General features: G+C 51.4%; 7 protein-coding genes across 7 annotated transcripts; 3 read left to right on the top strand and 4 right to left on the bottom strand.

Moving 5' to 3' along the window:
- Positions 1–198: 198 nt before the first annotated feature.
- On the top strand, positions 199–2,385 carry PSV08DRAFT_193316 (CwfJ C-terminus 2-domain-containing protein-like protein). The gene is made up of 2 exons (XM_014218496.1): positions 199–225; positions 274–2,385. Exons 1-2 carry the CDS (start codon positions 212–214, stop codon positions 1,883–1,885), a joined length of 1,626 nt encoding a protein of 541 aa, XP_014073971.1. The 5' UTR covers positions 199–211; the 3' UTR covers positions 1,886–2,385.
- A 1,065-nt stretch (positions 2,386–3,450) lies between these two features.
- Positions 3,451–4,353, top strand: PSV08DRAFT_406661 (uncharacterized protein; the record flags this gene model as incomplete). The annotated part of the gene is made up of 2 exons (XM_014218497.1): positions 3,451–3,828; positions 3,925–4,353. 2 exons carry the CDS (start codon positions 3,451–3,453, stop codon positions 4,174–4,176), a joined length of 630 nt encoding a protein of 209 aa, XP_014073972.1. The 3' UTR covers positions 4,177–4,353.
- Positions 4,087–6,406, bottom strand: PSV08DRAFT_406660 (major facilitator superfamily domain-containing protein; the record flags this gene model as incomplete). The annotated part of the gene is made up of 6 exons (XM_014218498.1): positions 4,087–4,329; positions 4,437–4,617; positions 4,732–5,109; positions 5,206–5,739; positions 5,867–6,089; positions 6,173–6,406. The coding sequence occupies 6 exons, from the start codon at positions 6,404–6,406 to the stop codon at positions 4,278–4,280; spliced, it is 1,602 nt and encodes a 533-aa protein (XP_014073973.1). The 3' UTR covers positions 4,087–4,277.
- Positions 6,407–7,998: 1,592 nt separating this feature from the next.
- On the bottom strand, positions 7,999–9,378 carry PSV08DRAFT_398151 (Gti1/Pac2 family-domain-containing protein; the record flags this gene model as incomplete). Its single annotated transcript, XM_014218499.1, has 1 exon — positions 7,999–9,378. One exon carries the CDS (start codon positions 9,376–9,378, stop codon positions 7,999–8,001), a length of 1,380 nt encoding a protein of 459 aa, XP_014073974.1.
- A 4,474-nt stretch (positions 9,379–13,852) lies between these two features.
- On the bottom strand, positions 13,853–15,804 carry PSV08DRAFT_376403 (cytochrome P450; the record flags this gene model as incomplete). Its single annotated transcript, XM_066093323.1, has 5 exons — positions 13,853–14,051; positions 14,119–14,938; positions 15,022–15,227; positions 15,304–15,596; positions 15,763–15,804. 5 exons carry the CDS (start codon positions 15,802–15,804, stop codon positions 13,892–13,894), a joined length of 1,521 nt encoding a protein of 506 aa, XP_065949997.1. The 3' UTR covers positions 13,853–13,891.
- A 1,193-nt stretch (positions 15,805–16,997) lies between these two features.
- On the top strand, positions 16,998–17,985 carry PSV08DRAFT_2891 (uncharacterized protein). The gene has a single exon (XM_066092586.1). The coding sequence runs from the start codon at positions 17,044–17,046 to the stop codon at positions 17,776–17,778; it is 735 nt and encodes a 244-aa protein (XP_065949996.1). The 5' UTR covers positions 16,998–17,043; the 3' UTR covers positions 17,779–17,985.
- Positions 17,986–18,986: 1,001 nt separating this feature from the next.
- PSV08DRAFT_398149 (uncharacterized protein) lies at positions 18,987–21,381 on the bottom strand. Its single transcript, XM_066093554.1, has 6 exons — positions 21,176–21,381; positions 20,865–21,055; positions 20,173–20,719; positions 19,959–20,099; positions 19,306–19,909; positions 18,987–19,250 (listed from the first exon to the last, which is right to left on the bottom strand). Exons 1-6 carry the CDS (start codon positions 21,233–21,235, stop codon positions 19,054–19,056), a joined length of 1,740 nt encoding a protein of 579 aa, XP_065949995.1. The 5' UTR covers positions 21,236–21,381; the 3' UTR covers positions 18,987–19,053.
- Between the last annotated feature and the right edge of the window lie 1,813 nt (positions 21,382–23,194).

The following is a 23,194-nucleotide window of genomic DNA, read 5'->3' as shown; positions in this document are numbered from 1 at the left end:
GGTGTGTAGTGTATTTGGGTGTGGTGGAGAGGGTTGTGTCGAAGACTGCAGTGGCTGCATCTTCACTCGATGCTCCACTAGAATTTCCATACGCTAACAAAAAAGCTGGACCCTGGCACTGGCACCACCGACGCCGCCGACGCGCCAATCACCCATGCTCACTCACCACCAACGCGTCGGCAGCTCGTCATAGCCAACATCACCATCCATAATGGCTTCAAAAATGTAAGCCTGTCCTGCTGTTGTTGTCTCGCAACTCACTAACGCGTGCAGCGTCGTCGTCGGTGACGTCAACGGGCAATTCAAGACCGTCTTCCAGAAGCTGGGCGCACTGCACGCAAAGAACAACTTTGCTTTCGCCCTCATCGTAGGCAACTTATTTGCAGCCTCGCTCGATGATGAGGACACGGCTTCAGGTGATGTGCAGGCACTTATTGATGGCCAAATCGAGGTGCCGTTGCCCACCTACTTTGCTCTTGGCAGCAATCCACTTCCCCCAGCAGTCGTCCAAAAGTTGGAATCTTCCAGTGATGAACTATGCCATAATCTCTTCTTTCTTGGTAAGCGGACTACTATGAAGACGTCTGAGGGCATCCGCATTGTCGCACTAGGCGGCCGGTTAGATGCGAACATCATTGCTGGTCAGTCCAAGGACAAGTACCCGCCTTTTTACAGCGAGACGGATGCCAAGATTTTGCGAGGAGCAACGACAGCTGATATCCTCATCACCAACGAGTGGCCAGAGGACATTCGCAAGCGTTCCAAGGTCGAGTTCAACCCTGACGTACAGCCGACTAGTCAGCAATGCATCGCAGATCTGGACGTGATCTTGAAACCCAAGTACCACTTCTCAACATCCGGCGGCACCTTTTACGAGCGAGAGCCATTCTTTCATCCACCCAGTGCTGAAACCGACAATCTCTATCCGGTAACGCGATTCATCAGTCTGGCGTCCTTTGGCAATCCCAATAAGCAAAAGTGGATCTATGCCTTTTCTCTCGAGCCTTCTGCGAGCCATCCCGTCGCACCTCCGCCTGGCTCAACTGCTTGTCCTGTCGTTCTTTCTGAGAAGAAGCGAGTTGCACCTGAGTATCAGGAACAACATCTAGTCTATGACGATGGAAGTCGAGGCCGGAGGGGCAATAAGAGACGAAAGGGTGAGCCTCGAGGGCCCATTACCGCATCAGAATGTTTCTTTTGCTTGGCCAATGAAAACATTGCAACGCACTTGATAACCTCGATTGGCGAGAACTCGTATTTGACTACTGCAAAAGGCCCGCTGCCAACTCCACAAACCTTTTCCAAACTTGGCTTCCCCTGCCACATGCTCATCATTCCATTTACACACCAGCCGACGCTGGGATCAATGGCAGAAGAAGAACGCCACGCGACCTATGCAGAGATGCAACGATATCGGCACGCAATGAACAGTATGCTCAAGTCCATAGCAGATACTGACTATGGTTCAGTCACGTGGGAAGTCAGTAAATCTAGCTTGCCTCATACACACTGGCAATACCTCCCAGTCAGCGCCGACCTCATTAGCAAAGGACTTGTCGAGGCTGCATTCAAGGCATTGGCCGAGAATCTACATTGGCCGAAATTTCAAAAAGAGGATGTTGGTGACGGAGTCGAAGAGACGAGCGACTTCTTCAGGGTCTTGGTGTGGGATCCAAAAGACGATCCAGACAAGCAGACAAGCTACGTTATGCGCTTCGATGAAAAGATACGCTTCCACAACCAGTTTGGGCGAGAGGTATTGGCCAAGTTGTTGCGACTCGACCAGCGTGTCGACTGGAAAAATTGTGGACAGACGCAGCCTCAGGAAGAGCAGGATGTTGAAAAGTTCAAGGAGGCGTTCAAAGAGTTTGACTTTGCCGCATGATAGCCATACTCAGCAAGTAACCTTGACTCTATGCAATCTCTTTCCGTCGATTAAACAAGGCCAGAGGCGCGACAATCCGGCGGTTGGAGCATTGTTACCACACAATCTATACATCCCGGAGTACGTCCGACCAAGCTTCTCCAAGAGATTGGTTCGTAATGCATAGACGTCACGCTGCTAATGGAACATTGCCACAAAGACACGCAAGCCCAGCCAAGTCCCAAGACCCCGACGTCGCTGCGAATATACTCGAAACGGCAATTCTGACATCAAACTGTCCAATGCAGCACTAAAGGGTTGGCATACCAAGCTCCGGTGTCGCCATGGGTAAACAAGGCCTTATTTCCGGTAACCCGAGCAGGTCTCGTGCTCTGGCCAGCAAATTCATTGCAGTCTTCACCTCCGTACCAGCGTCTCAATTAAAACAAAACTTCAAGATTAGATGCAGGACAAACAACAATTATCTAAACATGGTTTTGATGCGCCAGACGCGCACCATTTCAGCATACGTACCTTGGCATCTTCCTCTTGAGGCTAACATCCTTCTTCTTCGAGCCAGGGCCATCGCTTGGCCTTCACGTGCTGTGTAGATGGCGGGGCACAGGCCAATCAGCAAGGTGATCCCCCACTCGACCACATGTGCAATCATGCCCATGTTTCCTCCTTCAAGCCCCTCATCTTTCACGTTGGTCATGTCTTATCATCCATTCGCTCCTTTGCAATGCTTTGGGAGCGTCCATGTATCCGACCCGCACCACGCGTCGGCGCCTTCCACACGGACACATTATCCTCATCTAGCAGGCACCCAATTACAAGGCGATAATGTTAGCGTACGCCCCCGGCCACGACCCTATCACACGTCGCGATAAGCCCACCTGCGCTCCCCATGCCCGTGCTTTTCGTAACCCTTCCATGACCTTATCCCTCTTGCACGCCTACACCAGTCATTGACATTTTCCTCCGTCTTACCATGCAGCCCCCAGTACCGCACTACTCGTCTTTTCTCCCCTGAACAGGAAGGCAGTTCCATGACTTGGGGCCGTCAGAAGCAAGTTGCACTGCCGATCAGGTACCCTTTGCTCTAGTCGTCCGATGTCTCTAGATGAAGGACTATGCTTCAGCCACTTACGACCCTTGCCGACCTGCCTTATTGGGTTTCGGTCAACGATCTTTGTGGGCGCGTGTTTGTTGTAGGTTTGCTCATGGGGTTGTTCCGCGGTTACACCACTTTTTGCTAGGCAAGTAAGAGTAGGTTAAGCGGAGGGGTAGGCGTGCGGTGCTTCATTGGATTGGACTGTGTTTTGTCTGGTTTCCTGGGACGGGAAGAGGAGCGGAGAGGGCCGGGACTAAAAGATGATGGTGGACAGTATGGTAAGAAAAGAAAAGACTGGGTGGGAAATTGTATATAAGATGGAGGGTGGTTGTACGTACTGTCGTACCCATTGTGCATGACATCGGCTTCACTGTCGAGTGTCTACCTCTGATTGTGGGTTTCCATATCTCAATTGACATATTACTCTTCCTATTTTCTCTCTCTCCCCCCCCCCCCAACAATCCAGACAAAGATGAAGACCTCCCTCCTCATCGCCGCAGTCTCCGCTGCCATCGCCTCCGCCGCCCCTGCCCCATCCAACCTTTCCGCCCGCGCTCCTCCCAACGTGCCCTCCAAGGCCGAAGCAACAACCCAGCTCGCCGGCCTCACCGTCGCAGCCCAAGGCCCACAAACCGGCTACTCTCGCGACCTGTTCCCTCACTGGATCACTCAATCTGGTGCCTGCAACACGCGCGAGACGGTGCTCAAGCGCGATGGTACAAACGTCGTAACCGACAGTGCATGCGCGTCGGTCTCCGGCTCGTGGTATAGCCCATACGACGGCGCAACATGGACGGCAGCAAGTGACGTCGATATTGATCACATGGTCCCATTGAGTAATGCCTGGAAGGTTTGTTTTCCCTCTTTTTTTTTTTCCTCCTTGATAAAAACAGAAGAGAGAGAGAGAGAGAGAGAGAGAACAAGGAAACTGACGAAAAAAAAACAGTCCGGTGCAGCATCCTGGACCACGGCCCGCCGCCAGGCCTTTGCCAACGACCTGACCAACCCCCAGCTTCTCGCCGTCACCGACAACGTCAACCAGGCCAAAGGAGATAAAGGACCCGAGGACTGGAAGCCCCCGCTAACGAGCTACTACTGCACGTATAGTAAGATGTGGATCAAGGTCAAGAGCGTGTATGGGTTGACGATTACGAGTGCGGAGAAGAGTGCGTTGACGAGTATGCTTGCGACGTGCTAGAGTATGAGGAGAATGAATGAATGAATGAATGACTAAGTTTTTTTTTTGTCATTTTGAATAAAGAATGATTGGTTGATTGGTTGATTATGTATATGTCGGATTTACAATGTATATATGAATTCTGGGTTTTCTCTATCCGTGAGATCGAGCCATCTAGGATAACAATCAGAAATTGGGCTTTTATATCTTTGGTCCGCGTTGGAAAGCTTTTTTTTTCTGAACTGTGAAGGAGGAAAGGGGGGGGAGGAAAGAAAACTTACTCCTGATTCTCCAACTTGACATAATCGGGTGCTGCTCGAATTAATGCCTTTTTCTTGTTTTGGCGTACGCAGTAGAAATGGATGAAGGCGAGGATGCCGAGACATACGCCCCAGCAGACGATGATTGTGACTTCGGCGGGGACGTAGCGGGGTGCGTCTGAAGGGCGGAACGTCTGGGGACCTGGAGAATGGGAGTTGATGTTAGTTTTCATGTATGTATGTAGTATGTCGTCGGATATGCAATTTCTCCTCGTGGTGCCAAGGGAAATGATACAAAGAAAGGAGGCAAACATACCTATAATATTCCCAACACAATATCCAATCAAAAACATGGCTGCTACACTCGTCTTCTTCGTATACCCCGCCACATTACTCGCCACCAAGCTCAAGAGCGCCACAAATGGCGTTGGACTTGCCTGTGTGAGATAGTATCCCGCCAGGCGCCCCGAATTGCTGGATAGCGGCAGCGCGACAATGAGTAGCATGCCGAGGATAGCAGTGAGCAGGCCAATCATGGAAATCAGAATGCGGTTCCCGTACTTATCGCCGGCCCAGCCGCAGGCAATCAGGAAGACGATTTCGACGGCGCCGCCCGGGGTACCGTATAGGAGGGATTGCTCAGGCGTGTAGCCGAATCCAACGATGAGTTGGGAGAAGAAGTTTGAAATGCCGCCTTTTGCATACGTCAGTATCAATTAGCAAAATAAATAAATAAGCAGGAGTAAGTAAGGAAGGGAAGGAGAAGGGGGAAGAAAAAAAAAAGACGAACCATTCGGAATATCAGCAATCAAGGCATAAAAGAAAAACGCCCAACTCAGCGGATCCAGCAACGCCTCCTTCAACTGATACCACTTGAAATGCCTATTGCCCACCCCCTGCTTATTAACCCGAATCCGCTCGACGGCCAAGACGCGATCCTCATCACTCAACCACCGACAATTCAACTGATTATCCGGCATAATCCACAAAAACGCGACACCACAGCACACGGTCAGCAGGCCGGTAGCCAAGAAAACAATCTTCCACGGCTCAATCTCGGTGCCGAGTTTGCGGCAGCCGACGGCGATGCCGTAGGCGAGGCAGCCGCCGAAGATTTGCGCGAACCCGTTGAAGCTGAACCAGATGGCGGTGCGCGAGCCTTGCTCCGCCGTCGTGTACCATTGCGAGGTGAAGAGCGCGAAGCCCGGTGTTACGGCTGCTTCGAAGACGCCGAGGAAAAAGCGGATGGCGAGCGCGCCCTCGAAGTTGGATACCGCGGCGAAGCAGGAGAGGATTAGGCCCCAGATTATGATGTTGAAGGCCGCTACAGAATTATCGTATAACTCATTAGATTTAAGGATTTTTTTGTCTTTTTTTTTTCGATTGAGAGAGAGAGAGAGAGAGAGAGAAAGGGAAGTGTGTGTATGTTGTGGGGGGAAGGGATTACTTACAATATTTCCCCAAAGGCAAAACCTGCAATAATCTCGACGTCGGATACTCCCACGCGATATAGCCAAAGTAAAACATACTTCCCAGCCACGAGTACTCGTCTCCCGTGAGATTAATGCCCGACTTGAGCAGATTGCTTGAAGGCGGGAGTTTGAGTCCCATGATGCTGGCGTAGGATAAGGTTGTTTTGTCGAGGTAATTAAGTCCGTATACCAGACACATGATCTTTAAAAACTCGTGGTTGGTATTTGGAGAATGTAAAAAAAAAAGGTGGATGGAATGGATTGGGAAACATGATGGTAACTTACAGGCATCAAATGCAAATCAATCTTCCTCAACAACGCCCTACTCTTCTCCTCGGTAAGCTCAACCACCTGGCCTTCCATCCCTTCAAACGCTTTCATAGCTGCATCCGCATCGTGCGAGTGCTTGAGAAGTTTCTCTGCTACCGTGCCCTTTGGCACAATGCTATCTTGCACCACTGCATCTTTCTCGACATCCTTCACTGTGGACAGAGGGGCTGCGGGGGCTGCGGATGCCATGGCGTGCTGCTGGGGCGGGGAGGGGAGGACTGTAGGAGTTGGCGCTTTTAGTTTGCCACACACATACATACACACTCACACTCCCCCTAAGACAAAGAAGATGGCAGTGATTTGTGGTGGAACACACAGATGGGGACAATGGGGATATCAATCAAGACAAAAGAAAAAGAAAAAGAAACTATTAAGTATATCGAACTTATGTAACTTAACCCACCCGAATTGCCTGCAGATCCAACGGTATGTCTCTCTCTCTTCTCCCGCCTCCAACTTTCCTTTTCGGGGGAGGGGGGAGTGGCCATTGGAGTCCCGTTGGAGCCCGTTCGTCTTTTTTACCCGTCTACTATCTCCAGCCCACTTTTGTTGCTTGTCCATGATAAGATAAAGCTTGGTTCGGCCCGCCACTTACTTACCTCCTCATCCTTGAACTTACAGGCAGCGCGGAATCCAAAAAAAGGGTGGCCTTTTCTTTTCTTTTCTTTTTTTTTCCAATCGTCTGATATTCCCCTCCCCCTTCCCTTCGCCAAAGGAGGGGGGGGGGGGGGGGGGGGCGGCAATAAAAAAAAAGCCCGACGTTATCACAATCATTTTGCGGGGCTTTAGAAGACAAAAAAAAAAGCGTTGTACTTATGTGTCGCTAATCGCTCGCCCGCATGCCGCCGCCCTCCCCGCCTGCGGAAAAATCCGGGTTGAAAGAAGGGGAATGATTGATCTTGTGGATAAAGGTGAGGCAAAAAAATATGGGGTTACATGATAGCTACTAATTTGACGGCGCCTTTAACCGTAAACGGAAGCTGCGTTTCGGGAATTCCAGATTAGGGAAGCACAACATGCTTCAGTGGTGGAGATGTGGGTTATTGGGGGGAAGGGGGGGGGGGAAAGGAAGCATGGAGGTCAGGGTGATTGATTGGATTTGGGGAAGGTGTTACCAAAGCGGGGAAATAATGATCGATAGTGGGCAGAGAGAGAGAGAGCCATGGGCAATGCATGCAAGTGTGCGTGTCATGTCAATGTGCTAGTAGGGTAGCAAAAGAGATAGAGCGCTTATCACGAGCGCGCCCATCTCCGCGCATCAAAAACTAAGCATGAAAACAAGTTTAAAACTCTAAAATAAGCGCGGTGCACGCACACACACACACGACACAACTTCAAGACACTAGAGTAAGGAGGCCATTCTTGGCATGAACCATTGCATTGCAACTAGAAAACTCCCTTCTTCTTTTTGTCCAAAAAAAGCAACACACCTGTGCGAAACCCGTAGTAACAACCACGCTTGCCGGTGAACAGACTCCCTTGAACAAAAAAAAACGCCTGGCTGATAAACAAGCCGATGCTCTAAATTCATGCTTTGCCTTGCCCATTTAGGCCCCATCCTAAATCTCAGATGGTAGCCGCACTACCTTGCAAACGCCGCCCTGATGCAGTTTCGTAAAAATGCTTTGAAACGACAGTTTCCCTTTGATTCGGGAACAAGAAAAAGAAGCCAATAAATAAGTTTAAAAAAAAGAAGCCGCGAGTAAATCATCACGCGTGTTTAAATAGATAACCAAAGAAGCGAAGACACAATGCTTGGTCCGAGAGGGCGAAATGCGCTACTACGATCGGACAAAGACGCTGTTGAGCTTGTTCAGTGCGCTGCTGTCGGCAGCTGTGCTGTTCTTGGCAAGTCGTTCTGGGGCCAGATCGCGGGGAAACCTCGATGCAGTGTTTGGGCTGCGGCTGCCAGAACGGCTGGTGCTCTGGTTGTCCTTGATCTGGACATCGCCATTGAGCAGCGAGTCGAGTGTTGGCAGGGGCCTCGAGGGTGGTGGGGGTGCTGATGTGGTAGCAAGAGCGCCGCTAGGCTCTAATGGGCGAGGATCCGACTTGTCAGAAGTCTCTGGCGTTGGTGGCCTATTGGCACCTGCCGAGGCGGCGACGGCACCGTTGATGGCTGGCAGTTGGGGGCCTTGCTCGGGAATGGATTGCGCAGGTGCTGGTGGAGGAGCAGGTGCGCCGACTCGCTGCAGATGCTGCTGACGTTGAGTGTGATCGGCGGCGGATGGAGTGCGCAATGGAGGTGTCGTCATGTACTGCTGGGCAGCGTGAGCAGCGTGCGCGGCATAGGCGGGGTGCTGCACAAGCATGGGATGGTGGCCTTGGGGAGCGTGAGGATGTGCGATTGGCGGCGGGGCGCGGTCAAAGACATGGGCCTGGGGGTGATATTGGGGCTGTGCATAGACTACGCCGGGGTAGAAGTAAGGGTGCTGTGGGTAGTAGGCGTGTAATGGAGAAGAGCCATTCGGAGGCGTGGGAGGATAGATGGGGACGGCATACATGGGCGCGACAGGGCCGCCGCGTGTGTATGGCGAAGAAGGGGCCATGCTGTGGCCTGGAGGATTGTATGGGGAACCAGGCATGGGGCCGCGAGTGACGGCAGGCACGGATTGAGTCTCGTTTACTGCAGACTCTGGGTACATGTTCTTAGGCGGTCGGATGTGTCGCAACTGGGCGTCGTTTGTGGGCTGGGGGAGGTTGTTGGAGTTTGAGCGCGAGTAGTAGCTGATGAGGTGGAGGTGCTGTCCGCTCTGGGTGGTGATGCTGAAGGACTGCTTCATCAGACCGTCGGGCTTGTATCGGTAGCCGTCTGGTCCCTCGCCCTCGGAGTCTCCGTTTGCAGAGCCGTCTGGCGACTTTCCGCTTGCGCGCTTTGCAACTGGCGGAGTAGGCACAGCGCTGCCTCCTCGCTTGCCCTCCATTTCTCGGTATGTGAGGAAGCTGCCAGAGACGCGGCTGGCGCTCCATGATTTTCCGTCGGTCCATCGTCTCATGCCGGCCTCGCGCTCGTCCCACACGAATACTGAGCCCGACTTGATCTGCTGGCGCTCCTTTTCGGACAGGCGGCGCTGGACGCGCGGTAATATGCCAATGCGGCAGGCCTCGAACAGAATGATGGCATCGTTGGGGGTGCGGACGTGGCCGTGGTAGGTCTCCATGGCAGTGGTGGTGGCCGTGGTAGCAGGGGTAGGGGTGTGTGTATGTGTGTGTGCGTGTGGCGTGTGGTAGCAAAACGGTACCGTAGTAATGCGAGGTCAGTGCCTCATGGGTGTCTTTGGGGTCAATGTCAGTTTGTGGGTGGTGGCAGGTAGAGCGAGTGTATTTGGGGTTAAGTACAAGTCGCAGTGGAGAGAGTGGGTGTGCCCGGCAGCGTCGGGATCTGGCGAGAGTAGGCATAATAGCTAGTACAATGCCTGACCCCCGAGTGGAGGTAGCTAGTAGGCGAGACGAAACAAGAGACAGAGACTTACAGGAGGACGTGCGACTGCAACAGTGATTGTGACAAGGTGTGTGTGTGTGTGTGCGAGAGGGGAGCTGGTGGGTGTGGATGAGAGAGTGTGTGTGTGGCTGTGCGGTCAGATCAAGGCTGGCCGGGTGCTGGGCGGAAGGCTAGCGAGGTGAAACGACGCCGGGGAGGCAGAGTCAGGACAAGTGGGCGTGGGTGGGTATGGGAGTGGATAGACAGCAGGCGGACGAGGAAAAAAAGGCGAAACTTTTGCAAAAGCCACGAGCAGTCATCTGGGCTCATGTACTTGCTCACGGGCAGGGCAGGCCAGGGCAGCGCAGGCTTGGGCCCCAGAAAGGACTTTTGGCCCTTTCTCGGCGTTGGGATGGCGTCTCTGGATCGCCCGCCGCGCGTGGAGTGGCGGCTGATAGCCAAATAAGGCCCACAAGCAGCCGAGACAAGCTTTGCTCGGAGGCCGCTGACTGTGCTGACTGGGTCTAGGGCTGGATGGCGTGCTGGGGGGTATCGGTAGTGAGGAGGTAGTGGACGCGGCGTGGAGTCGTGTGCGTGGCGATGCTCAGCACACGGAGGAGGGTAGAAAAGCGCAGAGGCGCGGATGGCCGCAAGCACACATGGACACGCGCCTGCAGGCTCGAGGAAATGAAGCGCCCAGCCTGCCACGGCTGCCACGGCTCTGGTGGGCAGCGCCATGGGCATCGGCCGGCCAAGCTTTAACTCTAAACGAATCTTTATTTTCGACAAGCCTTCAGCCGCTTGGCGGGCCCAGTCGTGACAGTCCGGCAATCCGTCTTGTCGTGCTTGGCTGGTCGAGGCGGGCGGTGCCCCAATCTACCAAGCACAGCCAAGGCGTCCCAACCGCCTGTGTCTGGCCATACTGCGCCTGAGTGCTCCATGGCGCCCTTGGCCGTGTGCGCACAAGACGCGCCCAAAGCCGCCAGCTCTGCTCGGCGCCCTTGGTGCTGGCAATCAGCCTGCCGCTCTCCCTTGTGGCCTACGTGGAGCTTTCCCACGAGCACTGAGCACCGCTCGACATGACCCAACGCGGCCCCAAACGTAATCAACCCCCAGTCTCACTCAGCCTGCACCACCGCAGCCAGACAGACACACTCGCCCGCGAATGACATCAAGCTTAGTGCATGCCGTTTAAGCTTACCACCGTGCCACGCCCATCCCAAACCCGTCCACACGGTAACCCAGCCCGTCCCTTGGTCGCCCACATGACATGCCTGTGCTCGGCCACACTCTCCTGCATCTCGCCGCTTCAACGCTACCGACTTATTACACAGTGCTGTACGCCTTGCTCCAACCGTCCGTGTGCATACACCCACACACGATCCACGCCCTCGATTCACTTGTGCAATCCCTTCTGTTCTCCCTCCACTGCCTGCCCACCTGGCCTGCCCTCCTAGCAGAACCTGCCTCCACAACGCCACGGCACCTAGCGTCTCAGCTGCCCTAGACAGTCAAAGGCCCGATTTGGCCTTTATTGGCGCTGGGTCACACTCAAGCCAGCCAAGACGCACACAAACACTGCCGTCGACTTTGGCACCACCAGCCAAGATGCCACCACCAATGCTTCCTCGTGCTCTTTTCCACTGCCCTCATCCACCTTCAACACCCACCCCATTTGCCAACATGCCGCGTCATCCGGCTTCCTACTCAAGCCTGCCCAGCGTTGGCTTTCTCCACCCCTTCCATCCTTTAACTCCCCGACTAACCCATACCTACATACGTAACAAGCCACTCCAGCTGCAAACAAGGAACCAAACTGCCTATCTATCCGTTCGCATCCGATCCTGTCTCCCTCCAGCTTACACCGCACTTTGTCCTTTTTTACCTGTTTGGCCCTAATCCATACCCCTACTAAAAATTCACCCCGTTTTCCGATTCGCTTAACATCTACCGGGGGGGGGGGGGGTCTGCTGTTACAACAGGCACTAAACCAACTTAGCCAGCGTAAGCAGATAAGGTTGGTTCGCAAATATTAAGCATAATTCTCTGGCCCGCTTTGTTCCCTAGGCCCTAGGCTATTTCCCTCTCGCTCTCTCTCTCTCTCTTAACAAGCGGTGGCAAAACACAGTGCGCAAACAAGCCCCACAGATTGATTTAGTAGTCTACCAAGAATCGTAATATATCATGTGTAATATGTCATGTGTGATATGGGAGGGGGTGGGAGGGGCCACGAGTAAAAACGAAACAATCCCGTCTCAATCGTATAGCCCGAGTGACATATGTGTGTGTGTGTGTGTGTGTGTGTGTGCTATTATCGGCTTTGTCGGCGCCAGGGGGGGGGAAGCCACACACTCACTGAAATCATACGAATACCGGCTCAGCTCAGCCCGCCCCAACTCCGGCGCGGATGCTAATGCAAAATCATTTTCCCTTCGTATTGTCTTTCTTTGTCTTTTTTTTTGTCCGTTTCCCGTCGCATAATACTCTCATCTCCGTATCTCCGTATCTCCTCTTTTCCTTTCTTCCACCACTTGCCTCCATACCCACATCCCACATCACGCACACCCGTTATACCGGGGTGTGCGCCATCTATTCGAGTAGAGAACGTTCCGGGGGTGGGTTGGGTGAGTGGCCCAAGCAGCCCCCCTCCCCCCAACTTTGATTTATTTAGCCTTGTCCATGCGAACCAAGGGGACCCCTTGGCGCCGCCCTCTCTTTTTTTTTTTTTTAAACCCTCCCCCTTCCCCCCTCTTTCGCACTTGTGTATCTTGAATTTATCCAGTTTGGAAACTAGAGGAGTGTGTATACGTACACATTAGCTAAGAAAACAAAATATATATAATTTGTTACATGGAAATTTATCACGAGGCTAGGGTGTTTCTGGCGTCTTTCCTTGTTGCTTTTTTCTTTCATATATTATCATTTTTATCGGCCAAGATGGAAAATCGCATGCACTGGGATTGATCGATGTAGATTGTCATCGTTTCGGACTTTTTTTTAGTTTGTTTGTAGCGAATGACATTTTGGAAAGGCGAACTGGGCTTACTGTACTTTTCGCTCGGATAACATGCACATTTGGTGTCCGTGCCCTCCTGTCGTTTTTTTATTTGCGTAATGCTGAGCGTGAGGGGAAGGGGACTGTGTGTAGGTAGACAAGCGGAGAAAAGTAATGTCTTGGATTTTATTGGATCGGTGTCTACGCAGAATGTCTTGTCTTTCTTGTCGTCTTCGTCGGAGTGTCTCGGACTTTCCTTCGTTCGCCGTTTAGGTCTTGGGGGCTTACATTAGATTACGTATGTAGGCTAAGAAATCAACATTTATATTACAAATGTGTCTGCCTAGACAAAAATTGATGTTTGAAGGGGGTTGTAGAAAGCCACTACGGGAATGGGTTAGTGCAAGGGTAATTTGAAAGGGGGGGGGGGCGGGAAATGTTAGAACCGGGAGTGTTTTTTTGGAAAGCGATATAAGGGGTATAGAGAACGAACGTTTATGCAAAAAAATAATTTGGTTCAGTCGAAACTGACTATCGAACTTTGGTTACGGCGATGTGTACAAAGTATGACTAAGAAAAGCTGTAAACCTTAATTTCCAGATTATGAGGTGCCAAGTTAGTCCAAAGCTGTCATGCATTTGATCGTTAGTTATAAAATAGAGTTTGAGGGTACGATCACCGATAGACTAAGCTGCAAGGATGGCCAAATGCTTATTTTATCTCCCCCAGTCTCTGTTTCTGTATCTCTCTCTTTCTCTCCTTTTCAGTAATGGATCGTCGTGCCACTGCCGTAATTGTACTAGTATATATTGTACCACGATCGTATAGTAGAAATGTCATATGTTTTTTGGGTCTTTCCGATATTTTTGGTTTGATTTGCAGGAGACATTTGAGTTAATGCTTAGATGAGATGACATACACATTTGCTGTACTAATGTACATGTGCATACGCATGGATCTTTTTGAGGAGAAAAAGTTTCATATGTAATATAGCAAAGTTTAAGGGAAAAGGCAAGTTAGACGAAGAGGTATGAGTGGAATAGGCAAGCAATATATCAAGGCTGGAATTCGATATGGAAAAACGTTGAGGTGCTATATAGTTCAGTGCAGTCATCCTGGTGAGAAAGATAACAGGAGATGGATAATGACGATAAAAGAGGTTATGTGGAATATGGGATAAGAAGTCGCTAGATAGGCAAACAAACGACCTACGAACATTATCTCACTCGCTTGCTCCATTTCGTCAACTGCTCCACCCCTACACCTGCGCAGCCTTCAGCCTAACCATCAACCCCGGCTTCTTCCAAAGCGTAAACACCTTCTGCATCGCCATCCAATCGCTCTCTTTATCCACCAGCTCGAGATCAAACGAGAAGAAGACGGAAGCAATAACAAGACGGAGTTCGGCCCAAGCGAGACTATCCACCAAGTTAGCTTTATTCTTTTCCAATGCTCCCCCAATGGGAACAACATAGAGAGACATACTTCTTCCCAATACAGTTCCTCGGTCCAAAACTAAATGGATTCCATCCCTCCTTCTTATCACCACTATACTCTTCATTCGCACCCTCGAGCCATCGCTCCGGCACAAACGCATCTGCATCCTTGAAATGGCGCGAGGAATGGTACATGGCATATTGACTGACATACACAGAAGTACCTCCTGGAATGTAGTGTCCCGAGATATTGCCTCCGCCTTGTGGAGCAACGCGCGGGAAACCAGTGGGGACGGGGGGATACATACGCAGCGTTTCCTGGATGCAAGCGGTGAGGTAAGGAAGCTGCGCTGCTTTTTCCGCATTAATGTCTGCGAGAGAGGTGAATGCAGAGCGGATTTCTTGGACCATCTTGGCATAGATGTCTGGGCGTCGGAGGACGAAAAAAGTGAATCCAGATAGTGTTGTAGCAGTCGTCTCGCTGCCGGCAGTCAGAAACGTAACGGCGTTTGCATCCATTTCGGCGCGCGACAGCCGTTTCTCTTCGCTAACGTGGTTGCGCATGAGCTGGCCGAAGAAATCCGGTTTGTCGTCGTCGCCGTTTTCAATCTGTGCGAGACGCTCCGATACTTTGGCTGAGGCTTTGAGACTGAATTGGCGGCGGCGCTCCTCGTTCTGCCTTGTGTCCTGGAAGAGGTTGCGAGCCCAGTCGTAGAATCCTACAAAGCCATACTTGCGGGTTGACATTATGCTTGCCACACTCACCGCGCCGTAGACTAGGTCGATCCATTCGTGATTTTCCGAGTCGCGCAGACAGTAGAGAGATTCACCAAAGGCGAGGTCGGCGATGATGTCAAAGGTTGTGTAGTCTGTTTTACACATCGTGACTCAGTTTGTTTCTCTTCCCCCTTTTTTTTTAGACGTGCAAAAAAAAAAGGTTGAAAATACTCACTGTACCAGCGAACAATGTCCATGACTTCTCCTCGTGCAGCATGCTCACCCATCCGCTGGACAAGCAAATCAACGTAGCCCCGGAGAAGAGATTCCTGCTGTCGAAGCGACTTTTCACTAAACAAGTGCGAAAGGTTACGACGCTGGCGAGAGTGAGCTTCTTCGTCGGCACTGATCATAGACCGTACGCCACTGATGGGTTTGGGACTATTTTTACGCAAGCACTATTGTCAGCAATCTTGCTCCTCATATCGACAAACCACACAGTTGACATGATACTTACTACCACGCGTGATCTTTCAGGTACGCTCCTGTACCCTTGTACTTGCCCGTGCGGAAGCCGTAAATGTCAGACCATGCAGTGTCTGCCGAAGTAAACGAAACCTCATTTGGAGCCACGCGAACCGCATCTCCATATTCTTCGTGCAGCTGCGTAATCCATTTGGAAATTTCACCACTACGCGTCTTGATCACATATGGAAGGGGACCGGCCCGCGCGAGAAGAGGTCCAGGAACGTCTCGGAGCGGGTGGAAGAATAAATTGTATACGCCGCAACCTAGGACGTAAATGGCAATCTGCGTTGAATGTCATTCGTACGCTGTTTCTTTTGATAGTGGACTGCATGTTGTATACAGGAAGTGCACGTGCCATGTACGTAGTAGAGGGGAAAATAGTAGTAAAAATCCCACTCACCGAAGCCAGAAAGACCCCAAAGGAAAACACAATCCCCTTCGCACTCACCACCTCAAACCCAACACGATCAGAGATGGTCTCAAGAAACATCTTTACCCCCGAAAACTATCGATAGATTCAAGGACAATGTGTTTCCCAACTACCCATCTCACAGCAAAAAACAAAACAAAATCCAACCTATGCAATGCTCGTGTGATACAAGACCCTTTATACCTCGACCACCAACCACCTACCCCTACACCTTTTCTAAACACCGAACCGACTGCCTAGAAAAAGCAAAGCAACCGAGCAAACCGAACAAATACTCTAGACCACCCCTGCAACCCCCTCCGTATTTGTCGCAAATACACAAGATCTACACATGCAAGAGCAAATGCAACGGCGTATCGGACAGCGCACCAATACCCCCCGGTGCTACTAGTTCTAGAAACTCAGTCACGTACATACTACCCCGGTCCATATTCCCCTCCCTTCCGCAAAAGCTGAAAGAAAGAAACCCCCCCAAAAAATTCATGTGCAAACAGCTTTTAGCGTGGTCTGACATGCACATGTACATGCATGAGTACTGCATGATAAGAAGAAGAAGAGGACAAGGGTTTTCCTCGTTTCATTCTTTCATCTTGTCTTTTCTATACTATCTGATCTGCGCAGTGTTCCAGTGGTTAACCGCCGCCCCAACGCAAATTGCCCAACGACCATGGGCCGCCGCCGCGGCGGTGAGACAACTAAAAGCGGGCGGCCTTTTTTTTTCGGCCGAGGAAGGGTGATCGACGGACCGCTGAGCCTCTCTCTCTCTCGGTGGCATCGGGTATATCCCGGCTCGTTTCGGTGGAAATAGTCAAGTTAATTGCATTCGAAAGTAGTACTTGTTGGATTTTTAGGCGCCTACGTACATATCTCAAAGAGAAATTGCGGGGCTCGAAAGGGGTTTTGTTGCGTTGTGCATGGCAGAGGTGTGGTTACGCTTTTTTTTTCTTGCGTTGCTGTGAATGCAGCAGGTGAGGGGGTGCTACTACTAAGGGTTTGGTGGGATGGTAGTGTGTGGTTCGGAAGAGGGCTACCCCGCTGTGTACGAATGCATGGCTTCGGTGTGGGGATGGGAGGATTAGCTTTTGTCTAGCATGTGAACCACCCAAAAGGACAGTGGCGACTTGAGTAATGTACAAGAAGGTGAAGAGAGGTTAGTGATGTGGAACCCGGTTGAAGCCCGGATATAGCTTGATGTGCAGCAAGGAGGTTTAGTATAGTATTATATCGGGCCAACAGTAGCCATGTCAGCCTATCCTCTCTCAATATACCTAGGCTATCTGAACCTCGATTCTTCATTCCATGTACACGGTATTTGCCTCAGCCCGCCACACTTTATTTCCCGCATCCCAACCAGTAACCCCGGACCTATCAGTCAGCTGTATGCAATATCACCAAAAAACCGGTCGTGTGCCGAATCCATACCAAAGTTGCCATAATGATACTCAATCTATCATCTCAAAGAACATTGAGAGAGAAGAGCTAAAAAGCAAAAAAAGGGGACTTTGTGTTCATCTCCTCATTCCCATACCCCCCAAAGGAAAAATCCCATATACTCCCCCAGCCCGTTATCAAACCAGCCTGCTTCCCTCCCCCCCAGCCAAATGGCAAGTTAAACAACCGCCCCTTCCTATAAACCCAAACCCACCTCCAATCTATCTCGTCAACCTCCTCGACGACCCACTATCACAAAAAAAGTCAGCAAACCATTCGCATTGCATTTTCAAACCCCACTCAATCTGTACAACCACCAGCACCAGCACCAGCACCAACCCCACCCCCTCCCAGAAAAGGAAAAGAAATCACACACACTCACCTCTTCTCCGTCGCCGCATTCCACGTCTTCACAAACGCCTTCTGCGTCCTATCCGTATACTTCTCCGCACTCACCTCCCTGACGCCAACCTTGGCCCCATCTTTGGTAAAGACGACGTTTTTCTTCTCCATATGCTTTGTACCGCGCTCAGCCAGTTCTTCCGAGTAGAGGAAAATCTAAAGCAAGAAAAACGCAAAAACACGCAACACATTAGCTTTTGACTTCACTTTGTTTTTATTTTCGGCAGTCGCCAGTCGCAAAAAGTGGCTTGTTGGCTTTCACTACATTGGCAATGTTTTCGCATTGCCCTCAAGCTATATCTTGCGATCGCTGCTGCTGCCAACTCGACAATGCGGGAGGCCTTTTTTTTTTCGTTTCACGCGACAAGGGCAAAAGAAGAAAAAGAAGAGGAGGGGGAGGGGGCTGGCGTACTTGATATCCCACCCAACCCAGCCCCGCCACCACAGCGAAGAGGATAAAGAGCGGAATCAGATTTAAGGCACCCATGGTGTTTTGGTTTTAACTGAGATGGCGTAGTGTGGAGAACCAGAAAAAAAAAGCGGCTCGTTTGGAAAAAGAGCCCGCGCAGAGGGGTGTGTGTGTGGATGCAAAGGTGACGTGAGTGACGTGGTAGATGCGCGAACTGGAAAGCCCGACTCGAGGAGGAGGAGGAGGAGGAGGAGCAAGGAAAACCGGTGGGCGGCGCAGGCGTTGCGTGCGTGGGTGCGGGCGCGCGCGGGGGGGCGCGTGGGCGTGCGGGGGTTTTGTGCGAAAGAGAGCGAGTGGAAAGAGCAGGCAAAGTTGGGTGGTTAACGATAGTAGTAGTAGTGGCGATATACCCCAACCGGCTTCTTATTCAAAAGTCAGAGCGAAGTGGCGCGTAAAGGCTTACGGCCCCCCCCCCCCCAAAAAAGTGGCTACTACACCAACTTTGTGTAAAATTGCTATCAAGGGGGTGGGGAAAGGGAAGGGGGGGAAATAACGCGCGAGCTCCCATTTTTACCTTCAACATGGCGCAGTCCAGTGCTTCCAGACGCTGCTGAAACTCTGGGTTGCTGGGTAGTAAGCCCTTAGCGTCGAGTCGTCGGCCCGCACCCGATCTATCCGGGGGGGAGGGGGGTGGCATTTCATCGTGTTTTCTTTCTTCTTTGCGCTTGCTTGCCAAGTGATTATTTTTATTGGCGGCATGGGGGGGTATGGCCGGGAGGCACTTTTGACATTGTATATACATATCATTGCCACACATCATGCTGTAGATGTGTCTTAGACAGAGGCATCGCATGGACCCTTGGTGTATGACAACTCCAAGGAGCCATTCACACAACACGTGCCGCAGTACGGAATGGGTCACGATACGAAGATTATGTGCTGCGCCCCCGTATATATACTTTTATGGGACTTGCCCATGTGTGATCACGAAGTTTTCTGGACATGATCTCTCCTTTTTGTTGCACTTTATTCTTATTTTGCTACTAGATCACGAGCAGGCTTTTTTTTTAAGGAAACATAGGTCCACATATGAGAACATGTCTCCTCGCCAGAACAAGGACCTGTGCACTACTGAGTCCAAACTTGGTGCCGATAACTGAGAGTCGACCAAATAGCCAGTCGCGTTGCGCTTGTGGTACACTCTCAGCGTTTGCTGCGACGTATAGTGGCCAGACTAACGAGTATCCACCAAAAGCTTCTGCGGCTGTAAACTGTCAGAATGCTAAAAGTTCATCCTAGGTAATGTCTCAAACACTCACCGTTTTGTTCCTGACCCGTCTCCTTGGCCAAAGGTTGGAGCTCATAGCTCATGTGGAAAGGCACGCATGCACTAATCTCATCCACCATTGTTTGAATGACAAACACGCTTTTGTTCCACGCCTGGTCTTGTTCTGAAAAGTCTCCACCAGACCTCAGCCACGTTATACAGGCCATGATGACCCGGCGACAAAATATTCTGCAAACGCGGTAGTCATTCATGATACTCGCCAGTAGCACGTCATGATACACATGCTGCTCGCCAGGCCACTTCTCTGCCAAGGCAATATCCTCGGCTGCCAGTGTCTCATTGGATATGCTGATAATGCGGTGTTTCCATTCCGATGGCAGTGTGCGATACCATTCTTCAAGGTTCCCATCGACTGTTTGTGCGAAATCGAGTATCTGTTTGGCTTCAGACTCATACCTGGGGTCATATGGCATAGAGGTGAGGGTATTTGCGCGGGCGCGAAGATTCGGTAGGTCAATGCAGATAAGCGTTAACCGGTTGGCAGCGTTTTCATCACTGAACTCGCCAGTTCCAAGCCACCCTGCCGCACCAGGAAACGACTCGATGGGCTTGGATCGCTGCACGCAGCTTGTAATCTACATTCACTCAGTCACCGATCCCCGTGGATAGACCGTGGAGTCTTACCATCATTGTGCGCACTGCACGAAATACAGCATGAGACATGGGGTCGTTGAATTGCTCCGTCCCTCTTAATTTGGTCAACGCGACAGCTCCGTCGACATGGTTCCCCCATGCTCTGATGGTGTCGTCGGTACTCATGATTGTCTGCAGATTGTTAGATGTAGCTCAATCATCCATCGACTCGAAACACAAGTCGAACAAAGGCCTCATGACTTACTTCGTATAGAGAGAACATGAGTATAGCAACCACTGTCTCATTGCTCTTGGACATTTTGGGATCTCGAAGATCTTCATGCAGCTTCTTGATGGCTTTGCCGTACGTGGACACAGCTTCGCGAAGGAGCCGTTGTCTACCGGGATACTGACCACATGTTGCCATCGCAACAGCATCAGTGGCAAGGTGCAGTACAGACGAGGGACGGGCACGATTGTAAAGGGGAACCAAGTGCTCGAGAAAGCCTCTTGTACTTTCAGCTTGTTGCGGCAAGGTGATGAAGTTTTTGAAGAAAAAGGGCACAGCTTCGCATTCTGGAGAGAGGAAGATGGTGTTTGGGACTGCGTTTTCAAAGTTCCAGACAAAAGTCTCGAAATCGAATGACTTATCCAAGGATTGTGAAGGTGTTGCAGCACTAGATAGTGCTAGTAGCTGATGTGACTGGATCGAGTCTGATCGCTTTTGTGATTTTGATTTTGCTCTTCTAGAGGCCTCACCTCGTTCGAGCGCATTGTCCACTGACCACCCTTCGAACGTTGAAGATGGTGACCTAAAAGGATTAGCTGACTTCTTGTCTTGTGCGAATCACATAGCAGGAATTAGTCGACACTGACAGAAAGGAAATGGCGTCCAAGCACATGATGGGGCTGATTGGTGCGGGTTGGTTGCATCACTAGTGGATCAGTAATACATACAGATATGGAGAAGTATGCGAGCTGGAGCTCCCAGTGCTACTACTTGATCGAGTAGCCCCAGAAGATTTCCTTGCCTTTTTTGCCATTGCCTTATTCTCGTCCCGGAAAACCAGATCAAAGTCGTCTGGATATCCTGGACACACACGGGCTGATTTCTTGCAGTTGCCACATGTCGGCCGTTTTTCGTCGCACTGGGCCAGGTTAGTGGGTAGGCTAGAGTGTATGTAAAAGCGGCTGCGGTCATTCAAAAAGGATTGCTTGGACCCTTGGTGGTATGGAAAGAGAAATGGTTGCGAGAAGGAGATACACACCTTTATTCGGCGAGTCTTGCACATGCCACACCCGCGGCTCGGCTTACCGGTATAAACCATGGTGGTATAAGAGCAATCCACGAGACGTAAGAATGATTAACAACAGTTTTGTCCCGACACTTGGGCGCACTCCAATGCTATTTCCTGGTTTGTTCCGGAAGGCCTGGCTATAAGTGGAATGGAAAGGTAGCAGTGATGTATGTGCCTGAATCGACTTTAGGTGACACTGCCCCTAAAGCGTATGACTACTATTAAATCTCCGTCACCACTAAATTGCAGCAGGCGTCGTCGAGTGACGAAACTTGGTTAAGGTTCTGGGCAGGCGGAGGGGCTGCGCTGCGACGACCGAGGCACGCGACGACTGGCTCGAATAATCGAGTTTCATGCGGTGGTCAAGACGGCCATGCGTGCGGGCAATGCGAAGTCTTGAGCCCTAGGACAGGATTTCGCGATCGGACGGCTGGAGATGCAAGGAGACTCGACAGACTGGCCAATGAGGAGGGCCGGAGGCGTAAGTTTACACCAGGAACAGCATCTCGAAGACGGCAGATGGAAACATTGGCATTCCGAATCGGCGGACAGGTGCGCACCGAAAGTCCATGACGGAAAATGCAGTGGTGGTCGATGTGTTTTCTCGCAAGCAATACCAGATGCGGCTTAGGGCGGCAACGAAAACAGTGGCGCAGCTGCGTGGCCGTGTTGGTCGCATTGCTTGCTGGGCGGGCGTCTTGAAAAGGAGCGTCATGTCACTTGGGTGGTTTAATGTTGCTGCCTGGCTTTTTGTGTGTGCGTGCGTGTGTAGGAGGCGCTTCACTGGCGCGACCCAGACGTGTCACACTCGGTCCCCTCTGCAGCAAAGGGTGACGATATCTAATGACTAGATGATGCAGAAACGACCGTAATACGAGGAACGAGAGAATGCGTTGGGTCAGACACGAGATGAGGAAAAAGAGCAGGCACATGGATGAGGAGAGCTGATTGGGGTCAAAAGAAAAAGCGAATTGGAAACCCAGAATGCTCCGAGGCAACGCACCCAACGAAGACGAGGCAGAGGGGTTCCTTCCTTGCCCAAAACTCAGGATGCGCCTTCCGATTCCAACTCTGACGGCAGTCGCGATATGGTCATGCAACGTCACTATCACTCTGGAATGCTCACTTCTGGGCCTGTTTCCGCGCGTCATCTTGGCCTGCAGTCGTGGTGGTCTGCCATCAAGTCAGACTGCAAATAGAGCAGCTCAGAACTGGAGCCGAGTTCCCGGTCACAATGTTGAGAGTGCGCAACAGCATACGGACGGACGATTTGCGGTGGGATAGTCGAGGCTGCAAAAGTCCGCCGGCAGTACAGGGCACATGATCAAGCACGAGGTATGTATGCTGGAACAAGGAGACGAGATGAGCGTCTTGTGCATGGCCATGGTTGCATGCCGTGGCAGTGAGTCGACTCTCAAGTGATGCACTGTGCTTTGGGAGCAATAACTTTCACGTGATGAGCACGTCAAACGCCTTTCTCAGCAGACAAGCAAGAGCAGCAAGTTGAAGCGATCACGTGGGCTTTGCTTAGTAACGGCTCGCCGTGGGCAAGTGCAAGGTTTGATTGAAGGCGAGATGGCGGCGGGGATGCGAAATTAGCAGGAAATTACTTCGGAGAAACCGTTCTAGATCCCAGCCTTAACACGGCACCGACATGGCAGGGAGCCCGTTAAGCGAAAGTGAGTGTACAGAGATTAATGAATAGCCTGTTGCTTATACTACGACTGTGCAAGAGGGAACCCGACCAGGCGATTGTGCCCATCTGCCGACATGTGTAGTAGAAAAACAAAACAAAGGGTGCAATGGCAAGGCGGGCGTGACAGGCGCGTGGCCAGGGCTGTGGTGGACGCAGGGCCTGATGGCGGCAAAGGGACTGGCCCAGCGGCATTCTGACTCTGGCTGCCGGCTGAGAGATCGCGTGGTCCAGGCGACGATGAAGGGGCGTCAAGGGCATTGGACGGGCGATTTCCATGTCCTCTAGGCCCTAAA

Source organism: Bipolaris maydis (genome assembly GCF_028858645.1).
Source record: "Bipolaris maydis strain C4 unplaced genomic scaffold PSV08scaffold_1, whole genome shotgun sequence".
Classification (NCBI taxonomy): Eukaryota; Fungi; Ascomycota; class Dothideomycetes; order Pleosporales; family Pleosporaceae; genus Bipolaris; species Bipolaris maydis.
Note: the sequence above shows the minus strand (reverse complement) of the source record. Positions and strands in the feature narration are given on the sequence as shown.